The following is a 26,547-nucleotide window of genomic DNA, read 5'->3' as shown; positions in this document are numbered from 1 at the left end:
TTTCTCTGCAGTTAAAAAAACACTTAAATTTTAAGATTTTTGGAGGTGGAAAAGTAGAAGTAACACATTGTTAAGAGTGCTGTTTAATTGGTAAGAGAAGGGCCAGTAGAATTAATTAGCTTTTTTGGTCATAATTTGGACAGTCTGTTTTCATATTTCTTCTATTTGGGCTTCAATAAACAAATGTTGCTTTATAAAAATTTGTTTTTGAGGTCAATGTCAAGAAATAACTTGGAACGCATTCTGTTTGCGAGAAAGCAAACCATTTAATAACCATTGTCATGCTGCTGACTACAAGTTTTAGCACTTCTTGTTAGTCACTTCTGTTGGCTTTATGCGATATGTTTAAAAGAGAGGTAACTAAGTTTTCACTGATTTACTCTGGTAAGATAAAACATAGGAAGTTAACTATTGCCTTTTGCTGTCCCCTCAATTCTCTGGTTCCATCTTGCGATTTGCTAAGGTATCGTTTTCTTTGTCTCATTGACCAGCTCACAGCGCACAGTCAGGTTCCCAGCATAAATGTGGCCGTGTCAGAAAAGCTGTGGGTGACAACAGATCAGTTTGGACAGGTGAACCATGACCACTGGAAATCGTAGTTCCAGTTCTATATCCGGACTGACAGCTAGACATAGAGTGCTCAAGCAAGTCTATAGAAGCCAGATGCTACTTTGATAGTAGTGTCCTCATGAACTCGGTGTTTCTGTCCTGTTCGGAAAGCTATACAGAAGAGAATGGTTGACAGCTAAGCAAGACTGTCAACTCTCAAAGAAACTTAAGTGAGGACATTGCCATTCCTTGTCTAATCTTGCCAGTGAAGCTTAAATAAAATATTGAACTCTATTTGCCTAAAAAGACAGAAAACTTGTTATTTGTGCGACTATTTCAAATTACTTGTTTTGAAGCCTTTTTTTTTTTCTTTCTACTATGATGTCCGAGAAGTGTTAATTTGGCGTCTTATGTAGATGATAAATTCAGGATTTTTATAGTTATTAAAAAAGTTAGTGCTATTAAGCCAAATAATAGTACAAAATTTTAATTCTAAAGTTATTGTTCCTGTCTTAAATTACTGGCCTTGTACCTATGTCTCAGCTTCTAGTTGCCTAATTGTGTTACCGTTTTGTCCCATTCAGAATGATGTTTGGAATTGCTTTCGAGAGGAATTGAGTTTTTGTCATGGAAAACTCAACACTACAAATGCAGTGTATGTGGAATTAATGCAGTATTATCACACTACAAATGTAGTTCATGTGGAATAAATATATTCTTTGTAGCATTCAATTTTATAATAAAGTAATTGTTGCACAGAAATGCCCACTATGGGTCCATGGATTCCCTGACAGAAATGTCAAATTTTTTTAATTGTTACTGTTTAAGTGTCAGTAAATAAATAAGGAAGGAGTAAATGGGAGTGTTACTGTGTGATCATTTTTCCAGACTGTTTGAAAATATAAGCTAATGTGTCATGGACTTGTTTAGGTGAGAATACTGTTCCAAATAATTATTGCTTCATAGTGTTCCCAGTGTCCCGCTGATGACTGGTATTTCAATCAGTGAGGATCAGTATCTGCAAGATAATTTCTAGTACCCTTTTTATGAAGGAAGAGTACTTTGTATTGCTATTAATCAAAATATCAAACCGTCTGTAAGTGAAGGCTGAAGCCAATTTTGCTGAGATGATTGGTGAGACTGTTTGGCAGGCCCTTATATTTTTAAAATGCATCATCTGTCAAATTATGGATCTAAAAGTAAAGTTCTCAAGTATACTTAGTGATTCTTCTTTTTTGATAAAGGCGAGGCTAAATACTGAGGTTACCTGATATTGGAATTGGAGTAGTTTTATGTATACTTCCAAATTCACTTTAGAAAGAAATGTGAGGGGATAATAGTATATGATATGTAGGAGTTCAGTCTCATATTGTAAACATTTGTTTCTTAAGTGATTCCCTAAGGAAATATTTTTTTAATGTCACATTCCAAATACAGCAGAAAGGATAAAAGCCACGTACTGAATGTATTAACAAAAGAGCTTATTGTAAATTATATTTACTGCTCTGCTACAAGCAAATTTAATCGTAAGTTAGAAATATTGTTCTTGTTGCCAGTTTGCTGCTTACTCAGTGCAAAGTGGAATTTAATTTCCAAAGCAGTTGTTCTCACTTCTCAGCAGACAGTGCTACTTGAAAAGAAAGTGTCAAGGCTATTATTTACCATTAGGCAGGGTTCTTTCATTCTGGATAATGATTTTTTTGCAATAAATTGTTATGATTCGGAACTCATATGGCTAAATGTTAGTAAATATGCAGTCAATTTTTAAGTGCTTTTTCGGCATTTGCTAAATTATGTGTTTGAGCAAGTTCGCAACAGTTTTTTGCTTGAGTCTGTTTTGGGGAAGAAAGAACCCCAAACCCAAGTGAGACATTAAACTTGAGCATGTTCTTCCTGAGTATAGGACACGAGGAATTAAGTTTGACCAAATGTTAGAGTTCTTAGGCCATCGTATCAATATTTTTATTATAATTTGAGTGCTGGAGTTCATTTCAGAATTGCCTACATTTCTCTGGATCCAACGAAACAACAAAAGTGCAGGAGTAGTTGTATCTAAAGCACCTGCCCTGGGGAGGCAAAGCAGCTTGGCCATGAGGTGCTCTTTATTGTCTGCTGCTTCAGTTAACAGATACGGGGAAGGTGCGAGGGTGCTACAGGGTTCAGCCCCTTGGTTTGCTCCTGGTTTTAAGGCAGCACTTGAAGTGAACTGATTGAAACTAAACCAGAAAAAAAAAATATTATTTCTGCGCTTCTAAGTGCTGCCTTAGAATTGCCAATGGGAGTAGTAAATGATGTATGTAATCATGAGTGACTGTTCCAGTAGCACAAAAAGGGACAATAAGAAATGAAGTTGATAAAACAGATGGATTATAGAAAATACAGTTTTGAAGCATTTTAACAGCGTTAAGGACCTGTTCTTCCTCTTTCCCTGTCTGAAACCATATATTTCTCTGTAATGTGAAATAATTAACACATAACCAAATGGCGATTCCAGTGAATCGCATTCTCTTGCAGGTTGTTGCTGTTGTCACAATTTGTAAAGAAAGAGGTGTATAAACTATGGACAGATACTTTAATGCAATGTTTTACAAATCCATCTTTTTACTGTCGTTGGCCGCTAGTAATTTGTATTATTTGAGTATGCTTTGTTTTCAAGCCTAGGTCACTGATTGCCTGATTGTGGCTAAGAGTTTAGAGCACTTCTATAGATATTACATATCAGTAGTTGTTATGCTTTCTATGGTCTTCCTGATCCAAAGATCCGCTGATCAATTTAGCATATGTACCATACTTTTCGTGAGACCACAGAGGAAAGTTCCTAGAGGCACAGTGTTCTGCTTCCAAACGTGGCAAAAGGAAATGGTTTTTAGGGAGAGCACGCAGCCTGAGCTCTTATAAAGCCTCGGTGTCCAGAATTGTTGTATTATGTTTTATCAGGGGATACAGTCTGGATTAATCCTTTCAGTATTTGCTTATGCATGGGTTCATGAATTTCACAGAATAGTTGAGGTTGGAGGGGACCTCTGGATGTCATCTGGTCCAATCCCGCCTCCTGCTCAAGCAGGGTCGCCTAGAGCCATTTACCCAGGACCATGTCCAGGCAGCTTTGGAGTATCTCCAATGATGGAGACTCCACAACCTCCCTGAGCAACATGTGCCAGTGCTAAATCACCCTCATGGTAAAAAAGATGTTTTCTGATGTTCAGAGGGAACCTCCCGTGTTGCTGTTTGTGGCCATTGTCTCTTGTCCTGTCACTGGGTGCCACTAAAAAGAGCCTGGCTCCATCTTTTTTACAGTCTTTCTTCAGATATTTGTGTAGATTGATAACATCCCCCCAAACCTTGCCTTCTCCAGGCTGAATTGGTCCGATCCCATTTTAAACACACTGAAGCTGTTTGCCTTTACAGCCTCTAGTGGCAGCCAGTTCACTAGGCACTATGGAAAGAAACAACTGCTGCCTATTTGTGTGCTGCTTTGTTCTACTAGTGTAGATTTTGATATATAACTGAATTTTCTGCATTTGCCGTATGTTTTACCTTCATGATTTTGCAAATTTTAATCGTTTTCTGTGTCTCCCTGCCCCTCATCCAATGTACGCCTTAAGTTAAGTGCTTTGGGATTTTAAGTATATAATTAAGTATATTAAGTATAGAATTTCTTTTTTTTAGGTTAAAATGTTGATATTGCAAGTTTAATGTGCTTTCTGAAACAGAGGTGTTTATCGTATAATCTCTCTTCTGTTTGCAATTTATTTATCGACACTTTTCTTTTACAGAGTTTAGCGAAACACAATAGGAGTAATATTGGAACTGAAGGTGGGCCTCCCCCTTTTGTACCTTTTGGGCAGGTATAGTGTACTTCTCTTTGTCATTTCATAAAAAGACCTGTATCGTGATACCTAGTGGACCTTGTTCCAGTTAGGTAAAGGCTATCAAAATACCTTAGATCATGATGAGTCGGATCTATAAAATGTTCCTGTTTTTAAAAAATGCATTGATCCTGTCACTTTGTTGTGCCAATTTATATTTAACATTTTTCCTTTCCATTTCCAACTTAAAATTTTATTTGGTATGTGGAGCCTTTGATTCTTCTGGATAGCTCTTGTGAGTGCTAACGTGGTTCTTTCTTGAACGCCAGAGGTATTTACAAGAATTACATTAGCTACATCAGGAACTAAGCTTAAAATATAGAAGTCAGTATTTTTGGTCTTTTTAGTGGACCAGAGGAGTGTGCTTTCAGCAAAGACATATAAATGTCTTAAGTGTATATTTTTACAATCGTATTATTTATCTGAAGTTGTGCTACTCTAATGGAATAATACTTTTTTTTCAAATGAGAGTAGGTAGAAAAGTGAATTAAATTTTTCCTTTGACTTTTCAGAAATGTGCATCTCATGTACAAGTGGATAGCAGAGAGCTTGATCGCAGAAAGACTTTGCAAATGACAAATACTGTAAAAACTATTGTGGAGAATGATGAGTTTGAAAAGCAGAGAACAGCTGCTATTGCCGAAGTAACAAAGAGCAAGGAGGTTAGAATGCACGTGTTGCAGCATTTTACTTACTGTGATTATCTTGTTATTTTATGTATTTCTCTCTTAAATGACAAATGGTTTCTGATGTTAGTCTGCTTATAATTCTAGTCATGTATCTTTAAAAAGATGAATCAAAAATAGAGTCCTTTTGGATTGTTGAGTATGTTCTCATTTTAATAAAGGCAATAAATGTATCATAATATTTTATTGTAGATATGATTCTGTTTTGATACCACTATGAAAAAATGTGGTTTTTACAATTTAGCTAATGAGATTTAAGTAATAAATGCATGTTATCAATTTTCATCAGCTTTTTTCAATTCTGAAAACCCTGTGATTCCCTACATTCAGTCTGGAAGATAGCTAGTAAGTTTAGTTCCATCATGTCAGGTTTTTATGTCCTCCCTTGGTTTCCCTTTAAGTTTATTTTTCAAATTTGCTTGGTAAGTCATAACAGCTAGAATTATATTCCCTTTTTACAGCCTCATTTGGGCACAGGGAAAAAATACCTACTTAATAAATTCATCTTTTTTCTGTGTGTAAATTAGTGCTTTATTTCTTGATGCCAAACATAATCGTAAAAAATACAGCTGCATCAAATTTACCGCACTTTTTCTGCTAGCTAAATATTAAAGCTTACTTTCATAAGTTCTGTTTACTGAAGTGTTATTTTTGTGCTTATATAAAGACCAAGACATTTGGAGGAGGTGGTGGTAGTAGCAGAAGTAATCTCAGTGTGAGTGCTGGAGGGAACCGAAACAGGGAGCTGTTCCAGAAAGAGAAGATGATAACAAAACCTGAAGGAAAGAATGAAGGTGTCTACCGAGAACTGGTAAGGTGGAAGACTTAAATGGAACCTTAAACGTGTACTATTAAAAAACAAAACAAGCAACCCAAAAGCAGTGTAACAAAAATAAACCAAAAGACCCTGACTTAAATTAAAAAGATAATCCTCCACCCAAAGAAACACTCCTGCGAACAAGAGTAGCAACAAAAACCAAACAAATAAAAACCCCCAACAAAATAGAACAAACTCCAACAACAACAACAACAAAAACCACCAGAAAAAGACCACACGATTTTAATTGTGTAATTGTTTAAAGTATTGTGTTTTCTGTTTTTTCTGTGGGCTGTGAGAAATTTTTATTACTTTGCACTGTTAAATGGCAGTACTTCCAATTTATCAAATCTTAGGATTATGTCATTTAACATATTCAGGTGCTGTTCAGTAGAAGCAAATATGAACCCCCTAAACCTATATAGAAGGCCTTCTTTGGTTAGAAGAAATGGATAATAAATTTGTTTTGTCTTTTTAGAATTGTGACATCAAGTAGGTTTGATTGTTGTTCACGTATATTGTTGACTGGTGTGTATATTTAGAAATGGTTAAAGGATTTTAATCCATTTGATGTGTTACCTTCTGAGAAACCCCAAGTGTTGTGTCTTTACGTACAAAGTAAGAAACAAAGCAGCGATTTTTTTTTCTTTTTTTTTTCTTTTTTTAAATTCTTTTTTTTCTTCTTCTTTCCTGTTCATTTGTAGACAGACAATAGATTGTGGAGGTCAGTCCTCCTCCGCTATTAATAGTCCTTACAGGCTGTGTCCTATAGTTTTCTTTGTCTTTCCAGTTTTGTGTAGGAAAAGCAAGATTTTTGCTGCGTAAATGGAGTTGAAGGGAGAGGTTTTGGCATCCAAAGATACTTAGGATACTACCTCCTTTCTCAAACAGTCTTTGTATCTGGGAAATTGCCATTCACTTGGGTCTCAAATGGTGACTTAGCCAAGATATTTTTTTTTTTAATCCATAGTTGACTGTACAGGTATATATGAGTATTCATTTCTTACTGATCTTTGAACATATCTGTTGTGCACAGAGTTTCCACTGTTGAAAAGAGATGATGTAGCAGTAGTGGCTAGAAGTTCTCTTCTCATTGAAACCAACTACTTACTTGCAAAGGGGAGAAGAATGAAATAGATTTGCTGAGGAAGTTCTTTTCTCTGTTGGACCCTTGTTACCATTCTAAGAGAATGCCCCAGAGAAGGAGCTATTAAATTCTGTCATTAAAAATAAGACATTATTTAGCCAGCTTGAAGTCAAACTCAATCGGGATGATGATTCCCTATAGACACTGAGGTCATGTTTCTGCTGCATTGGTCATCAAAGACTTTTAAAATTGCTATTCCTTTACTTAGTCAGTTGGGACAGTTAAATGAAGAGTATTGTTGAGGTGGGGAATGAAGAATGCTCTATGAGAGCGTTGGAGTTAACATTGCTGAGCATGTGGGAGTTATTGCCAAGTGCTGCAAAGTCATGTCTTGCCCATTACACCGTAAGACTGGAAAACAGAGGAGAGGAAGGGTTAAATGTTATTTGTCATACAACTCTCATACAGTTGTAATTGAAATAATTCTAGCAATAAAAGTTTTTTTAAGCAGCGGGGCAAAGAGGGGGTTGTATATCTTAGAGGTTAGATTCCGTTGGGTCTGAGTGGTTTGGTTGTTTTTTTTATTTTGGTGGGGAGGTCACAATATGGCTATTTTGGAACCTGTAGGCAAAATATTACGTTCACGGGACTCCAGAATGTATTTGGTTGCAACTGCTGCAGTAGGTGGGTAACTGGCATCGTTTTGGTTGCATATGGGATGGGGAAGGACGGATGGCCCAGTCCCATTTCATGTTTAGTGCGTGTAGGTCTGTCTGCACTGGAAGAGACAGTTCTCACTTGACTGTGTTGAAGCACCGTGCAGATGTAAGGTTATTTTCTGTACTTAATGTTCTGCGATTCCTGCTTTGTCTTTTTGTTGTCATGCTCTATACAGTTTAGAATAAGAAAGCATGTATTTCTGTGGAAGTAAATTGTTTGTATTTCTTTCCTTTCTTCTACAGAACCTTTACTGATTATATTTTCTCCATTTTTAAGAAGTGTGTAACTGGGTTTTATATTGTCTGTAAAAGTTGTGGAAGGGTGTCTTTACCTACAAATACCTACAAATAGGAACAATGGCTAGTTTTTATACCGGTATTATTCTGAGAGATTTGTTTTAGTTTTCATCTTAGAGAAAGTATATTACAGTCTGTCATACTATTCCAGTATACAGCAAAGAAAGAGGTAGACTAGGGCAATTTGTGCTTGAAACCACGTAATATTAGAACTGAAAACTTATGAATTAAAAATCATAATAATAATATTAAAAAACCCCTGTACTAGCCAATTGTTTGGACCTAAGAGAGATCATATGTGAAGATTTTATATAAAACTGAAATATTTATCATCAATGAAATATGAAAGTGTTTTGATTAAAAATTAATGAGTAATTAAAGTCATATCTGGTGTTTTTATGGAATCTCTGTTGTATTTTATTGTTAGGTCTGTTTATATCTTTCATTTCAGGTTGATGAAAAGGCTCTAAAACACATAACAGAGATGGGTTTCAGCAAAGAAGCAGCAAGACAGGCACTTATGGATAACAATAACAGTCTAGAGGCAGCATTAAATTTTCTTCTGAACAGCAGTAAACAAAAAACCATTCAGGGACCACCACCTAGAGGTAAAACTTGCAAAGAAATTCTTTAAACTAGTGTTTATGAGCAAAGGAATTTGTGTATGATGGATTGTTAATGTAGCTATAGAAGGGCATATCTGCATGTTTTTTCTCCTGCAAGTTAGAATGCATTGCAAACTTGAAAGCAAATACTTAGAAAAGGCCTCTGTATATTATATTCTTGTCAAAATTTTTGAACTTGAAGTCACAGATTTGAGTATCCTTAAATGAAAAATATCTGTATCTATTTTGTCCATGGTAAAATGTTTTACAGATAGAAAATACAAACATTTTATAAGTGAAATTTAAAAGTGCATGCACTCTTATTTATTCCTCACTCACAAATTACTTCTGATGTTTACAGGTAAAGTGAAAGGCCGAGGCCGAGTACGGCCTGAAGATGAAGAAGAGCTAGGAAACTCCAGACCGTCTGCACCAAGCACACTGTTTGATTTTTTGGAATCCAAAATGGGTACTCTAACAGTAGAGGGTAAGTTATTGAAGTTAATATTTCTGGAACTGAGATTGGACAGTGTTGGTGGAATTGTTTTTCCTAACTTGTCATCTAAAAGGTGGTTCCTAGAACTTCTTCCACAGTCAGCTGTAAAAAAAAAAAAAACCAAAAAACAAAAACCAAAAAACCAAGAAGTCCTAGAGAGCTCTTCCTCCCCTTTCAAGAAACATCAAACAAATCACACTGTGGTGCTTTGTGCTTCTGTCTTGATTGTAGAATAGCTTAGGATGTTTGTTTCAGGCTTAGATGTCTAAAAGTCAGCAATTCTGAAATAGGGTGACATAAATCCCAGTTTGTTAGTCTAATTTGATAAATGATCTCCTGACTTTAATGGACTTACATATTGTTCAGAAGTAAAGAAAGAAAAAAGCCATAACCACAGTCCTCGTTCCTCAGTTTATAAATAGCACATTTTTTCGTGCTGCCCAATTAAGAGTTTAGTAATTGTGGTGAGCTTAATTGTTTTTGTATTCCCTCTCTCTGGAGGGGAAAAGAATATATCTGGGGCTGCTGTAAAATATTAAACAACTATTTTCTCCAGGTTTTCCTGTTTAATAACTGTAAGGACTGAGGGAAAAGTTAAGATTTTTAGAAAGATGGAAGTCAAATAATCCCTCAGAATTAATGTAAAAGGTGTGGGATATTTCTTTAATGGCCTTCTAGTTACTTTCTTAAGAAGCCATACAAGAATGTAGCCTATACACCAGGGTGTCTGTTTAGCTCTAAATCATTCAGTACTTCAGAAACTTTAACAGACAGATGCATTAAAAGAAAAAAGAGGAAACTCCATACATCCTGAGGTCTCTAGGGGCTGCTATAATATCGACGTAAAACCCACTATAAGCTGAGTAATAAATGGAGATAATTTTTTCTTTTGGGTATGGCCTAGGGGGTGCTCCAGTGACCAACATGAAATTAAAATATTTGCTTCCGTTATTTTATAACGTTATGGTTTTGTGGTGTTGCAATGTTTTTATCCCTATAAAATGACACTTTTCATAAAGGGCGAAATAAGGTCATACTAGTTTATATGAACTGTTTGATATTTTGGAATTTTCTAAGAAATAAGCGCATTTAAGGAATGGCTACATTTGCGCGTAATTATTTTTTTAACTTCAGTTCCAAAATAGTCTTTGGCTGTTAATAGTGGACTCCTGCTTTGTGGAAAAAAAAAAAAAGGAATATAGAAAAGTGGAAAACAAGCTTTTGTTGAATGTATTATTTTTGTTTGTAGCTTATGCGTATTAAAAATGTGTAAATATTTTCCCCTTTTTTTGCTATAGCAGTGAATTTAAGGTTAGTTGTGTTTGAGAGTCATTATTGAATTAGTAATGAAAACATGAAGCCAGGTAGTCTCTGACAGTGCATCAAACCCCCAGTTTTCTGTGAGAATTATTAGGATTTTCTGCTTTCCGTTAAATGCGTGGTGTGTTTTTTCAAGAGTTATTTTTGTTAGATCTCTTGGAGCTTTGTAGCTGTACGTTTACGGTTGCTACTTGCATAAGCAGTGTAGCATTTTGCATCAATATGTTTGCATATTTTTTGCAGCCCGTAGCAATTAAGGGTCAACATGATCAGGTGGAAGGAAACACAGCAGTCGAGAAATTCAGTTCTTGGAGCTGTGCAGAGGGTGCCTTTATCCAAAAAAGAGGAGAGGGTAGCAAAGGAAAAGGACACACGTTTTGTCCTAGAAAACTTGCCTCCACAGATGAGCTCAGGAGTTAGCGAACCTGCTGGCAAACCCAGGGTTCTTTTGCTGCTGCTGGTAGAATTAGGTGCACTGTGAGCCATTTTAGAGTTCACTAAACATTTTTGTGACATGCTAAAGTTTAACTATGAACAGAAATGCATTTGCTTATAAATGCGATAGCTTATAGTTCTTCGGATAGTAAATGCTATATTGTTGCTGTACCTAGGCTGAGTTTCATTGCAACAGTGTCTTTTTTTGGCCTGCAAAATAAGTGATTTTTAAATAGCTACGTATTGGTTTTTATTTTAGTTGGGTCTAGGTCTTACTGAAACAGTTTGTACAAAGTGAACAAAAAATTTATAGTAGAGTTTCTTTTCTTATGTGTGGTGTTTATAGTTTGTTTATGGTGAGTAGCCACAATCTATGAAATGCAGCCAGTTGTAGATTGAACATTTATACCATGAGTCTCCACTATATTTGTAAGAAATTTAAAAGAAGATAGCTTTCAAATATGTAAGAATTCTGCATTAGCTGATATAATTTTGTAAATTGTTCAGGTAATTAATATAATCGCATTTTCAAAAGCACATGTAGGGAATTATGCTTGAGAGATCTTTTGGCAAATCATTTTGCTTAGCAAAGACGAGTTAGATTTTTTTACAGTGAACAGAAATGAAAACAGTCGTAGTGTTGTTCTTTCACTTTATGAACATTGATTTTTTTTTTCTTTAGATAAATTTTGTACTTATATTGAGAGATTAGAGAAGGCTTTTATATGTGACTGAAAGACATTTAAAGGAAAAATAATAGAAATTATCCCTGTGGGACATATTCCTTTCTTATTGTCAGTAATTTCATAGTAAGTAATAGTAATTTACCAAAAATTGTGAAATTAATGAATTGTTTCTTTTAAAATGATATTGCTGAGTAATAGTGTTAGCTTAGAGTAAATTCTGTCATCCTTTGTGTTTAGTACATGCACATAGCCAACATACTGTCGTGTAATAAAGCATAGTGCTCTGTGAGCAAAATAAATTGTTATATTAGGATGTAACATATATAGTTTATAATCTTCAATATTGTGTTTTAAAGATAAATACACTTCCTTTTTTTATATTTTTTCCCTCTTAAATAAAAACAAAAAGATTCCATAAATGTCATAAGAAGAAAAACATAATTCTATGAAAGCTTTGTAAAGGCTTTGTACTCCTTCAGTTGCCGAAAGTTCTGGTGTATTTCCTAACATGATACACAGGGTTTCTGGTTTTGTGTGTTTTTACATCATTGGTTATTTTAGCATTCTCTGGATGATCAATATGCAATGTGATGTGCTATTCCCGAGTCATGCTTTTCTGAAAGAAAACTTGTTAGCATTTTTGAAGAGTTTGGAAAGTGTTCTGATTTTTTTTTTTTTTCTTAAAGGGATTTTTTTAGTATTTCTGCCTTTTTTTCCTTATGAAGAAATAATAATGAGCATTCTTGTACTTTCTGTTATTCAGAAGTCAGTGGGCTTTACAGCAGTTGCTCAGTTGGGTTTTGTTAGTTTTTATTTTCCTTACTGAATGTGTCTTGCTCATAGGACTGTGCCTTTGTTTCTGTGACAGGTTTTATTTTTATCTTGCAGAGTCTACTTCAAATGGATTTCTCAAGAAATACATAGGCATACACTGAATTGCAGGCTTTTTGTCTCTTTAAAGTGCGTTTTTTTTTGACAAGTTTCAGAGAACTTGTGCAGTCTGACAAATTCAAACACATCTTAAAAATCGTGTTATTTTTCTGGCATTTTTATGCCTCTGTGGTTGAAAATAATCTCATTTAAATTCGTAATGATTAGTTCTCTTATTTTTCTGGCATTTTTATGCCTCTGTGGCTGAAAATAATCTCATTTAAATTTGTAATGATTAGTTGTCTTAAGTTCTATGCAAACTGAAATGATGCGAGTGTTAACAACGTTTGCAGAGTGATGTGTCTGCAGTGATTACCACTTGTGAACTCTTTTGTTGTGAAGCCTTCCTCCAAGTGTTTGCAGAAAACAGTGTGTATGTGTGTACATATATGTATATTACTAGCACCTTTTTCATTTCGTTTGGTCCTGTCAGTTGTTACTGGTAGAGACATGTAGTTCTCTTAGTATTGAAAAAGTAGTGATCAGAAATGAAAGACACATCAGGGAAACAGCTAGAAACAACTAAAATATGTAATGTTACATAGCCGAGAATAAGGTCTATTCATTGATTTTTCTGTATAGTAACTAAGGAGGGCTCAGGCAGGCAGGTTTTTCTGCATTTATATGTAGCGTAGTACAGCCTCCATGCAATATAAAAGATTGATTGTTCTGCAGTATCTCTGGCCCCTTGCTGTCCTATATAGTCTATAAAATCCCAGTTTGTTTTTCACATATTCAGAGAGAGCGCCGTTGTATAGGGATAGTGGTTTGGAATAAATAAGGACACCCCTGCTCTTACACTGATGCATATGAACAGGAGCATGTGATTACCTGGAATGGCCATATTTATCATTATCACAAGCATTAGGCTTCTGCGCCCTTCAGACAGATTGTAATTTCTTCTAAATGACTGAGAGTCTATGTAGAAGCAAAAGAAAAAGGCACATTTACTGAACTGAGATAAATATTTTTTTTAATTCCGTGCTATGCCACATTTTCTTCAGAACTGCTTATGTGATCTGAGGAGAAAGTGGCTGACAGGAAGACTAATTTCTTTTCAAGCACACAGAGGATTTATTTGCTTTTCTCCGTGCATCCCTCCTTGTTTTTCTTATCTAGTGTTTCTAATAGCCCCTGAAACCTCAGTACTGTTGAGAGTTTCTAAATTCAGTTCTGGGTTTGCAGTAACCAGGCTAGGTGGGTCCATCGGTGAACAGGAACTGCAGAACAGTTGTTTAAGTTATCATCTTTGATTTCATACTTTTTCATAGTTGGATTTAGACCAAGTATTTATGAATTGAAATACCTTCGTATTTTGTTTAGGAGATATCTCTAAAAAGGAATAGAAGAAAGATGGTACATTAATTTTTTTGTTGTGGCTTTTTATTTATTTGTTTTTTTAAGAAGTATAAATTAGCTATAAGAAAGTAAAATGTTAGTCTTTGCCCTGTCAGTGGTGTCTTGTGAGGTTTTTTTTGTGTTACCTCCTTTTATCAGAGTTAATGAAAAATGATTTTAAGTATCTACAGTGGTCAGAAGTCTTAAATACCTGACTCCGTGGTCTGATAGTTTTTTAATTATAAAATGTAGCATATAGTAAACATTATTTAAATGAAATGCAAAGAATTAAACCAAACCTGTAGCTTTACACTGCAGATTTACTTATTTAACTGTGAATGGTTGGTGACACCTATGAAAGTATTCCTGTGTTAAAATTCAGTAGTTCGAGTTCTGGTTGGAGAGAGAAACCTGCTGACTGTGAGAGATAACAAAAATAGTAGTGCCTTCAACTAGCTGCTTTTGCTTGCACTTGGATTATTTCTGCTACTGAACACAAAAGACATTTTCCATTAATTTTTTTTTATTATTATCATGAGAAACAATACATCCATCTTTGCCAGCTTAAATAAGTAAGCACAAGGATTATCAGGGAGAGCAAAACAGTGCCAAGAGCTCTGACTTTAGAATTAAGGAATAATGGACAAAATGCTGAGAACGAGGCATGTTCCAGATACTTTCTTTCTGTTCGGTTCTTAGAGACTGAGAACAGGCTGGTGCTTCCACCTGCTCAGCATCCAAAGTCACGAAAGCTTTTGACAGACATCTGTGTCTTTGAAAGACTCAAGCAAATATCAACTTCTTAATTATTTGTTTATTTATAGTTAAAAGGGGTAGGTGGTGGGAATCATAGCAATGATTTTGGTTACGGTATTGACCCAGGATGTAGAATGTCAGAACCTTTTGAGTTTTAGATAGTGCAGAATTGCCTCTTCAGCCCTCCCAAGAGACAGGCTGTACTTGAGGTGGACATTTCATGTTCTTCCTGTTAAAATGAACCTTGTGTGCAACAAACTGGAGGAAGGGCAGGGGTTGACCTCTTCTTTTTAGTGACCAATGACAGAACCTGAGGGAATGGCAGGAAGATGTGCCAGTGGATGTTTAGGTTGGATATTAGGACGAGGTTCTTCCCTCAGAGGGTGGTGGAGCACTGGAACAGGCTCCCCAGGGAGGTGTCACAGCCCCAAGCCTGGCAGTGTTCGAGACTGGACAACAGCCTCAGACACACGGTGTGAACTGTGGGGCTGTCATATGCAGGGACAGGAGTTGGACTCGATGATCCTTGTGGGTCCCTTCCAACTCAGGACATTCTATGATTCTATTATTAATGGGATCACAGAAAAAGCAAGTGAGAGGTAGCATGTCTGTGTAGTCTGTTAAAAGGGTCACTTCAGGAGAAGGGAGAAGATCATAGGCTGTAGTCTCTGCTTCTTGCTCCAGTAATTAGGCTTTGACTGAAATAAAAATTTAGATATGCAATTTTGATTTAAAGGTGGTAAATTACTTCTACTCCAAGGTTAATTGTTTCATGAATTAAAGATCATCGTTTTAAAAAACCCACAATTTTTCATTTCTGATCTGAATTTTCTATACTCAGCTTCTAACTGCTGTATATTATGCCTTTCTTGCCATGCAGAGAGCTATAAAAATTTGTTTTCCTAGTAGCTATTTGTAAGACATAATGGACCTGTATTTCATCCATCAGCTGTTAGCTGTGTGGATTGTGCTTTTCTAGCTTCTCATCAGAGACTTTGGACCAGAGTGCTTTCTCTGTTTTCTCAACAAACGCATTTATGAGTTATCTTCTTCATATGCATCCCATAAATACAGACTGTGCTTCTGTGGTGGTTTGCGTGATGCTGTATAACATCAGTATCACGGGGACTCTTGCCTTTGCTCACTCTGCATCTTGAGCATCCCGTCTAATTTAGCTGCAGTTACCATTCTATTCTCTGCACTGGTGTTTCTGCAGGACATAAGTAACAGAACAGGTGCTGGCTCTTGTACGAGGGTTTGCAAACAATTGCCTTGCGCAGAGGTTTTCTTACTGTCTCATATGAACTCTTCACCCAAATGTTCCTCGGAAGAAACAGGACTTCAGTGGAGAGTAAGCACTTATCGCCAGCAGGACACACACCCAAACACGTAGGGACCCAGCCCCAGAGATAAAGGAACAGGGCATTTCTGGGCTTTCAGATTTTAAGATCTGTTTTTCTTGCCACTTAATTGTTTGTGCTTAAGGCAAACCAGAATGTATTACGTGTGTATTTTTTTTTTGTTTGTTTTTATATGAAAACAAATTGTTTGGACAGTTTGAAGGCTAGAACATCTTGTCTAATTTTAACAGTTTTTTCTTGTTTTAGTCCATTATCATATATATTCCCCAAATAAGTTAAAGATTCGAAATAAGTTGCTAATGCAATAGAATATAATTTTTTAAAAAATATTTGTTTAATTTCTTGTTTAGGCAATTTATTTGAATATCTGGGGGTGAGGGAACTTGGGAGGAAAGAAAGAGTCTGACCTTTTGGAGTTAAAGGGAATTTGTAACATTTGGAATTTACCATTTAGTAGCCATGTTTTCAACAAGCACAGTGCTCTGTTGACAGTAAGGGATCTGAATTGTGAAATAGTCCTGTTTATTATGCAGCTTTACTTCTAAAATTGGATTTCAATCACTGTAAATTGTGAATATCAAGACAATGAAACTGATTTTTGTTGTAGTATTATGTTAGCATTGGTGACATATTAGGAGACCTTTGGCGTTTTTTGTTAGTAATGTCTCTTTAAATATGAGAGAAAAATAATAGTAGATTTCATACATTTAGAGAATAATTAAAAATAGCAATTTTTGTTTCAGTCCTTTAATCCTGTAAATTCAAGTTTGTAGTGAAAGCAATGGCAGAATGTTTGCGGGGTTTTTGCCACTTCTTTATTAATATGTTAATCCTCCTCAGCTTATATTTATTTTGTTTCAACAGAAACGTGAGCTCGGGTTCTAGCTCCTCAGTGCTACTGTATTTTAGAAAGGATTATATTGATACTTATGTAACTTGAGAAAGCTCTTGAGTAACTGGAATTTCACTCCATGACATGAAGTGTGTGCAAATGTATTACTAATGTCCTTCTAATTTTTTAATCTTTTGGCCAATACAAGATAGAACATGCTCTGCGGGTAGCTATTTCAAAGACATGCCTCCATAAAGTCAAACAAAAATGTAATTCAAATTGGAAAAATAAACCCAAAACATTTCCACCAAATTGAGAAGGTCCGCTGTCTTTGAGTTTAACCACAATATTAAACATGGTAAAATCCATGGGAGAGAGTTACAGGAAATTGTACAAAGCTTGTTGCTTTTGTATCATGATCACATTATGTTGAGTAGAAATAATTTATTTGAACATTCAATATTCCTGCTTTTGCAATTGATACATTAGAAAATTGTTAAATGGATGTGCAAAAGATGGCCTTTTCTGTTAACATACTACTAAAGTTTCTGTTGCTTGAAAAAAGAGATATTCTTCCCAACTACTTTGTTCTAGGTGGAGCAATTCAAACCAATGTTGAAGGTTGTTTTTTTTAGCAGTTACTCTGTTTTAGCTCTGCTTCTTTGTGGAACAGTGGGGTATAACTCTAAATGAAACTTCTCAGAGTCCTGTTTTTTTACAGATAAATCTTGTTAGGTAGATGTATAGCATTTGAGTTCTGAATTATTTCTTCCTAGATTTTGAAGATTAATATTGCATTTCTGAAGACAGAAAATATTGTCTCATGTAAGAATGCTTGTAACTTTTTGTTGGAAAGAAGGTCAAAGAGGTGAAACAAGGGTAGAGAAGGTCTCTGCAGCTGTGTGACAGAAGTAGATTGTTCAGAGTTCTATTATATCCAGATTTTTTTTGATTTCTAGTAAAATTAGCTATTTTCATTAAAGCACATAGCCATTAGCTAAAATTGCTTATTACATGCTATGAAATTGAGTAGAAATTTCAGTAAATTTTTTCCAATTATAGAAGAACATGTACATGTTTCCTCAAGGCTTTAACAAAAGTATTGTAACTGCTCTGCATGCTTTGGGGATAAGTCTTGCGGTTGTACAAGGTCCTTGTATGTACCAGGCGCTGTTTGAGGTGACTGCCCATCTCAGAAGATGTTTCTTCATTTAGGAAAAGGTCAAAGGACAACCCTCGAGAGGAAACAAATTATAAGTCAAATCTAAAATCCTGCCAGCTAGCAAAATATTAACATGCCCAATCTAGGCTTTAGCCCATTTTACCATTGGAACAGCTTTCCCCTGTGCAAGTGACTGTTTAATTTCATGTTACAAAATATTAAAGAGATTATTTATAAGGAAGTATTTTAGAATTTTATACACATTTATAAAAGGTGCTTACAAGGCAGTAAACATTCAGAGGTCATCAAACAGTTCAATCATTTCATGTGTCTTTAACATTAGGAAAAGACATAAGAGTTTAGGTTGGAAATAGGAAGAGTGGAAGCCAAGGGATTTTGCTACTAGAGAAGAGATATGAAATAAGAATGTCATGAAGGAAGACTGTTAATTAATTAGGAAAATAAACCTTTCTAGACGGTAGGAAATCTAGAAGATTGGTATGTATTATACAGAAATGGGAAAGTGGAATGAAGATACTTACAGGAAAGATACAGATACAAAATTAAGAAAAACATTTTTTTAATGTTCCATTTGTAAAAGGGAGATAAAGAGGTACTTTTAAACATAAAGGGTTTCATCTAAAAATATTTTTAAATATTGCAAGATTTTAAAAGTCATGTTTTCATTTTTAAAAAGAAAATGAATATTTATGAAACTCTTGATACTTTCTGAGTAATATATATTTACATATGCATGCATTAAACATTATTGGTTTCAAAGTCATAAATTTTGTAGTAAGATTTTTTAATCAAGATTATGATCATGCTAAGCCTTGTGTGCTTATGTCACTTAAAAAAACCCCACCAAGTCATTTTAGTCAAACTGTTTTTTACTTCTAAAAGTTTGAGTAAATCAAGGGTATATAAAAATAAAATGAGATTCTTGTTAGCAAGTTTAGTTAAATAAATTGATAAAAATTCTGTAAGCTATTAATTTATGTGGTTTTGTTGTGGTTTTTTTAAAAAGCTAAAGTTTACATGTTAATTTGAACTCTTGTCATGTAGCAACTCGTTATGAAAACTGCTATATTTGTTGTCAGATATCAGCATTTGTTGTTTCTAGCAGTAACACGTGAACTGAAGTTCTTAGTTTTTCCTCTCCATAAGAGTGCACTCAGGGCCAGGCCACAGAGAGCCTGAGTGGATTGTCCACCAGGCCTGTGCTCGCACCCCAGACTCGTGCACATGGTACATACATGGCCAACTGCCATGGATGGACACAGGCAAGAGGGTGACACCTTTGCAGGCACCCACACAACACAAAATTGCTCATATAAACATGAGTCACTCAAATGGGTTTACACTTTCAGTTTCAATCAGGTTCGAAGTCTGGTAGCAGATCTCATACCCAGCCAGCCACGTGCACACACTCACATGGGTTCTACAGGCCCCTAGACCCTTGACCTCTAGTACCTACCTCAGACACCTCTTGTCCAACTTGCTTGCCATAGAATCACAGAATGCCCTGAGTTGGAAGGGACCCACAAGGATCATCGAGTCCAACTCCTGTCCCTGCATATGACAGCCCCACAGTTCACACCATGTGTCTGAGGGCTGTTGTCCAGTCTCTTCTTGAACACTGTCGGACTTGGGGCTGTGACACCTCCCTGGGGAGCTTGTTCCAGTGCTCCACCACCCTCTGCATGAAGAATGTTTTCCTAATGTCCAACCTAAACCTTTCCTGGCACATCTTCCTGCCATTCCCTCAGGTTCTGTCACTGGTCACTAAAGAGAAGAGTTCGGCACCTACCCCTTCTCCTCCTCCCCTTGTGAGGAAGCTGTAGACCCCAATGAGGTCTCCCCTCAGTCTCCTCCAGACTGAACAAACCAGGTGACTTTAGCTGCTCCTCATACAGCTTCCTCTCCAAACCTGAAGTTTGCAGGAGGGTTACATGAGTGTACTTAAGTAGATCTGACCAGCATCTGAGCCCAGGCTTGTGGTCTGTCTGATAGATGGCCTTCATACCCATGGTCTCTCCCATTCAGCTGCCAGGTCTTTCTTGTCCCACTTACCAGCTAATCCCGTCTCAAGTTTGCCAGCAGGTTTAAAAACTTGTCCCCTCACACACATAATAGAGAGCTTGATCACACAAAAGAGTTTTAGAAACAGAATTGAATGAGGAGATGAGACAGTCTATAGTGATCACATGGAAGAGTTGGCCTGGCAAGTGCATTGACCAGGAGCCTGCTTACTTGCAACTGTCCCATTTAATCTCATTCCTTCTTTATTTTCTGATGCTTATTCTTCTTGGATTCATCTTGAACTTTGCACTTCTTTAGCTTTTCATCTAAACATCCCGTTAAAAATTCCATGTGTGCCTAAAAAATTAATTCCATAAAAAGTTTCACGGATCCCCTCAGTTGCCCTCCTCCCTAGCCTCCCATAGCAAGTTTACACTTTCTCATGAGATCCATGATAATCTTGTTTTTCTTCTCATCAGTTAAAGTTCTGGTTGAATCTTTTGAAGGTAATGCTTGAGCGGTTCCTGTTATGGCTCATTGATCAGGGTCTCCAGAGTTCTGGGCTTTGTTACTATGCCTGTTATCTATGGTTTGTCAGCCATGTTCATTTTACGACTTCTATTTCTTGCCTTTGTCTTTTCTGCTGAATAGCTGTTAAGTTATTTTTACAGAAAGTTTCATTTTGGATTAAAAGTATTTGTTTTTTTCTCCTTATTTTCCTCCCTCTTCTTTTCTCCATGTTGGAATTCTGTTTTTCTGTCTTAAATGGTTGTTATTCGAGTAAGTTACTGATGTCCATAGGGAGAAATGAGTAACCTCCTGGAAATTTATGCCCAGTTTTTCTCATACTGGTAGGTGGTTTGGTTCCAAGTACATCCCAGAAGAGTGTATGTTTTCCAATAACTAGAAATTACAGTTCAAATGTTTCTGCTAATTTTTCTGTGTACCTTTCCATTTCTGCATCACAGAGGGAAATACTGCATACTTTTCTAAATAATACTGTTGCTTTATCAGTGAAGGTCTGAGACGCTATTTCTAAAAGACGTTTGTATGAAATATGTTAATAATTGAAGCAATTTTTTTTCTTTGTAGAACCAAAATTGCAATTTCAGCCACCACATCAAGTACAACACAAAGTTACAAATATGGAACAGAATGGCATCAAAGAGAATCATTCAAGACACATGTCTCGCAACGACATGAGGCAACCAAGGAATGAGAAGCCCCCTCGTTTTCAAAGGGATATTCAAAATGCAAGGCAGGCTTTGGAAAGTGGTGGGTTACCAAGAAACAGAGGTCCTGAAAGGCACAGCTCTGTGGAACACTGGACAGATGAAAAAAATAAAAGTGACAGACATTATCCTAGAAATGATAGGCCAAAGGATTTGGGTTATCCCGTAGCCACTCACCAGAGTGATATTACTTTCAAAAAAAGGGATAACAATATGCAAAACAGAGTAGGAAAAGGGGTGTCTTTCACAGAATTCAAGGAGAACTCTGCTGCTCAAGATATTACAGACAACAATAACCAGAAACGTGGGAAAAGGGAAAACCAAATACACAATTCTGAAAATTTCTGTGATAGAAAGGCACGAACAATAAGTAGTGAAGCCTTTCTTGTAAAAAGTGAGCAACACTTTGCTGTTCATAATGATTACCAAAATCCTGGTAGAACTGATAATTTTAATACTGTACCAAATGGAGATACCGAGCATCATCAGAAAGGAAGACGAGTAGGACCTATCAAATCATCAGGACCTGCTACAATCCCATCTTTTGATGATAAAATGTTGTATTACAACACCGGTCCCAAAAGGAGGTCTGGGCCCATCAAACCAGAGAAAATATTAGAACCATCGATTCACATGGAGTATGGAAAAAGCTGGAGACCAGGGGACGAATGTTTTGCTCTTTATTGGGAAGACAACAAGGTATGCCTTTGCCAAATGAGAAATGCTTCAAATTGTACCTTTAATTTTTTTCTTACATACATGTGGGAGATTTAGCCTGCTAGCACAGAGGCACGGGTCTTTGTTTGTAGGTATTTAGTGTGCTTCTTAGATATCTTCTTGTTCTATTTTTTAAAAATTTATAAGCTATGTTGCTTGTATTTGTTGTCTGAAGCTTTAAGTGCTTAAATTAAGTCATCTTGAAGGTCGTCTTCTTTTTTTTTTCCTCTCATTTAGGTGGAGTTTAGGATGACTAAGCTCCTAATTGAATTATTTGACTTAAGTGCCAAAAATTTTATAGGATAAATATCGTTCTAGGTGCCCATTTTCTTTTCTAAGAAATAAAAAGCAGGATGCTGTGCTATCTGGAATTGTCTGTAATGCCTTTTTCTAGAATAAGTCAGCATGCAACCTTTACTAGCACAAGGGAGGACCAGAGTCTAGACAAACAGGCTGTTTAAAACACTTTTATTTCAGTCATCAGAGAAAGAAAACGGCAAAAGTCTTGGTTTATTATTATCACTAGTAGACTATTAACTGAAGAATTTGTGGAACAAATTAGTTATGCTGCATGATAGTTTTGGTTTACTGAGTTTTTTAAGAAGTTTAAATACTTCCTCTTCAGCTGTTTGTCCTATTAGTAAGATTTCTCTTGCAGCAGGACACTTCGCTTTCATCTTCTCTTTTGCTAAAAAAAAAATTAGGCTATTTTCTTTGATTTGTCATTATCTGTTCAGGTGTCTGTCACTCTTCTCGGGTAGTTTCTGATAATCTGAGAACTACCTTAAATAGTATTGTTCTTTGAATAGGTTTTATTCTCACCATTTTCTGTCTTTTGTTATTGTTTGTTATGTATTTAAGTTTTTTTCTTGTCCTTTTTACAGGATAATGTTAGCTCAGCAGCATGACTTTATTTTTCTCTCTTTTGTATGTCTGAAATATAGGGCATGCAAAACTTTTCGTAGTGGCAATATATAGTAAGCTGACTCTCTGAAATAAGAATATGTAGTTTGGGTGAATGGATTAGTGCGAAATATAGTGGCATATTATGGAATTGCTTCCTGTTTTGAGACACATTTGCATTACGGTGAGATGAGGTTTTGAAATTCTGGAAAGTATGAAACTTGCTAAATAAGTAGATATGAGGTAATTCCAGACTTTTATCTGAAAAGCATTCATCACATTAGAAGGTTGTTTTGGTTTAGTGTTATTGTGTTTTTAAATGCTGCTTCTCATATTTGGGGCAGTTTTGAAATGTAATGATAAAACACAATACTTAGCTTAACCATGTTGGGAGGTAGTGATGTCTTTGTGTTCAGTAACATAAAAGTGGTTGAATACCTTCAAGAAAGCTGATCTGTGTTTACATAAATGTGAAAAAATCAAGTTTTGTGATTAAAAAAAGGACTTTTTGAAGGGACAGTTTTATAATATTTTACCATATTTTATTATGTTTTAAAATAGGCATATATTAGTATGTACAGTGTATATGGCTCATAGACACTGCGTATTTTAAGAAAACATCTTACGCTAACACTTTTCTGTATATAACAGCATTTGTATTAGTGAAGAATTTGTTCTGCCTTCAGAGAAATGAAAACAAGCCTTTTAAATGTGCAGTCTAATTTAATAAGCTGCATATTTTCTCCATGAGTATTCTAAATACATTCTACTGTGTCCTTGCAGTCTACCATGTGGAAGTTAAATATCTGGTATAAATCTTTTACTAAATATAACACTGACTAAGGCTAAATATGTATGTATACACATATATATGAAAAGGTAGTTGTTCGCAGTATTTCAGGTAGTATTTTATGACCTTTGAAAATTTCTCTTTTAAGTTCTACCGTGCAGAAATCGAAGCTCTCCATTCTTCTGGGACAACTGCAGTTGTTAAATTCTGTGATTATGGAAATTATGAAGAGGTGCTTCTCAGCAACATCAGGCCTGTTCATGCAGACACATGGGTATGTGATAACAAATTGTATTAAAAAGTATAAACTGCATAGTCTGTACAAAATATGTGATCCTTCAGATATTAATGCCTACTCATGCAAAGGTTGCTAATTGCGTGTGTAGAAAACAGTTAAGCAAATACAGGAGCAAAATCTCATCTTTTAGTTGTCCATATGAAACTTCATAGAAGTGTATTATCATGGGATATTCTTACTGTATAATAAATTTGAATTGTATTGTTTGAAAATGAATAATTGACCTGTCAGCCAGTTTTATGCATATTTTCTCTCTAAAACTTGTTGTGTACTCTATTAAACACAGTGTTTTGTTTCATTTTATGTACATTGTATGTTGTCCTGTAACGGTTAGGAAACAGTCTTTTAAAATATATATTCTAAAGGTTTTACTACGTGTGTATGTATGGCTAAAAATAGACGTCTGTATCACTTTATTTTGTATCTTGATTTTATTCTTGTTTCAATGATTTCTTCTTTGCCAAATATTGTGGTGGAGTTGTATGCCTTGAAATCTGTTTTATGAGGTTTAGAATGTAATAGCCTTATGGAAGCTGGAAATTTCAGAAGGCTTTATTTCTGAATGTCATGGAAATAGAGGTAAATTTTGATTTTTTTTTTTGTTTTTAACATATCAGGAGTGCGCAATTCTTTGCTATTTGCTTTTACTAAAGAAGCTGCACAAAAAAATATTCATATTTGTCTGTTGATTCCTTAATGATTAGTTGACTGTGCTTATTTTAATTTCTTACCTCGGGGTTATGTAGCCATATTACTCCTGTTGCAGAGGCTGAGCAGTCAAATACTGTTTCCTGCTGGTGGCCTTTTGATGTGTTCTTGCTGTAGCTCTCAGATGCCCTTATGACTTCTGAGATGACCTTTCTGTACTTAAAAAGATATCTGAAGCTCTTCCCAGCTGATGCAATACTGTTTCTGTGAAAATGTACCCTTTTTTTTTTTCCTCCCTCTTCTTTTTATTCCAATAGCTGAGCTGGAAGGTGCTAATTTCTTACCATATGATTGTAATCAAGTGTGAAGAAGAGGCTGATTATTAACCCAGAAAAAGGGTCAAAATAAGTACAATCTTCGGGAGTGTCTTTTATTTGACTGTAACCCTCTAAAAGTTAGTTCTCACAGCCTAAGAACTTGAGCTGGTGTTAAGACTAAGTTGATCTAGTAGTGAGGTGCCAAACTGAGGCATTGGTCCTTACTTTCTCTGAGCGAATGTTCCTTCTGTTTCTTCTCCTCCCACATTGGATCGTTAGTCATGTAGCCACAGGATGAGTTGAATGAGGTGGACCATGTTTTCCCCTCCAGTTTCATTTGTATTATGTCAGAGTTAGTTTGTTAAATCTGACAGAAGATGGTGGGACGGTGTATGGAGAGGGGATTCTGCCGCTGAAGTAGCATAGTCCTAACATCATGCTGCACCCTGATGAAGTCATTGAGACTTCCTCTGTTGTTACTGGAGCGAATTAAGGATTTAACAAGGATCTTTCAGTCCCTTCAGAAATGAAAGATACCTTTCTCAAGGTTCTTTTTTCTCTCAAGGGACCCAAGTGAATAGCGTAAATTCAAACAACTGAATTTAGATCGCTATAGTTATGTAAGATAAATGCCAAGCAACATCTTCACAGTAAACAAAGTTTTAATGGTTTCTTTCTGACGTTTTACTATTTTGTTGGTAAAAGGCCCTCACAGCTCTAGGATTTTTGCAGGAGAAAGTTGATGAGCACATTGCTTTCACTTTTTTGTGTTTGGATGCTAACTTTAGTCCTCGTTGTGCACTTGCAGTTCTTAGTCACCCACTGGAGTCACGCTCTCATCCCCAGGTTTGTCTTTTAAGCTGAACACTGTTGGTCACTTTTCTTTGTCTCAGTGTTCATATTAACGTACAAATCTAGATAGCACACAGAAATGCAAATTCAAGTTTTCATGCTGCTTAATACTTAATTCTTTGTCATAAGATTTAAGTAACTTTGTGGTATTTCCTCTTCACAAGAGAACAAAACAGATTTTAAACTGACTTCAGTAATTACTTTTCTTTCATTGATCGATGTTATCGGCAACAGTGAACTTGTTTTATTAGAAGTTTTATGCTGAGTTTTATTTCAGTCCTTCCAAGTATCTTCCAGATAGCTAGGTCTTTCCTATCTCCCTGTAGGGAAGACTTGTTACTAATGTAGAAATATACTGTATGTGAGCTCTGATGTCCTAATATTGCCAGTTTTTCAGACTCCTGTTTGAAAGAGTTGTTTATATTAAGAAAAGATTTAGTGAATTGACTTGAAGGCATAAATTTAGTCTATGTGTTAGAACTGATTATTCTTTACTGTTTTCTCTAGCACACTTTATGGTAACTCATGTGTTGAATTTAATATTTTTCCAACTATTATAAACTCGTGAAAGTATACCACTGGGAGGAGGGGAAAAAAAAAAAAGGCAAAGTAATAAGCTGTTCAACTAGTCACTTGAAAAAACAGCCAAGATATCACAGTGACCTTAATTTGATGACATGACCTATTGTTTAACCACCTGAGCTTCTGGTCTACTTCTAGCAACCTTTATAATTATAAAAAAATAGTTAATTAATGAAACTTATAAACATTGTTAGTAGGTTTAATATAATTTCATTTTCTCTTCACCCCCTGCTGGTTAACA

The 26,547-nt window shown here is 35.7% G+C and overlaps 1 protein-coding gene across 1 annotated transcript in view; it reads left to right on the top strand.

Annotated features, from left to right (window-relative positions):
* The window catches only part of TDRD3 (tudor domain containing 3), a 99,707-nt gene that overhangs the window by 52,674 nt on the left and 20,486 nt on the right, over window positions 1-26,547 (top strand). Inside the window, exons 6-12 of the mRNA XM_065652874.1 lie at window positions 4,326-4,397; window positions 4,931-5,080; window positions 5,772-5,915; window positions 8,476-8,632; window positions 8,991-9,116; window positions 21,060-21,898; window positions 23,758-23,883. Of these exons, the coding sequence (XP_065508946.1) occupies window positions 4,326-4,397; window positions 4,931-5,080; window positions 5,772-5,915; window positions 8,476-8,632; window positions 8,991-9,116; window positions 21,060-21,898; window positions 23,758-23,883 (1,614 nt within the window). The remainder of the gene's footprint in view (window positions 1-4,325; window positions 4,398-4,930; window positions 5,081-5,771; window positions 5,916-8,475; window positions 8,633-8,990; window positions 9,117-21,059; window positions 21,899-23,757; window positions 23,884-26,547) is intronic.

The sequence above is a fragment of the Caloenas nicobarica genome, chromosome 1, assembly GCF_036013445.1.
Source record: "Caloenas nicobarica isolate bCalNic1 chromosome 1, bCalNic1.hap1, whole genome shotgun sequence".
NCBI lineage: Eukaryota > Metazoa > Chordata > Aves > Columbiformes > Columbidae > Caloenas > Caloenas nicobarica.
Note: the sequence above shows the minus strand (reverse complement) of the source record. Positions and strands in the feature narration are given on the sequence as shown.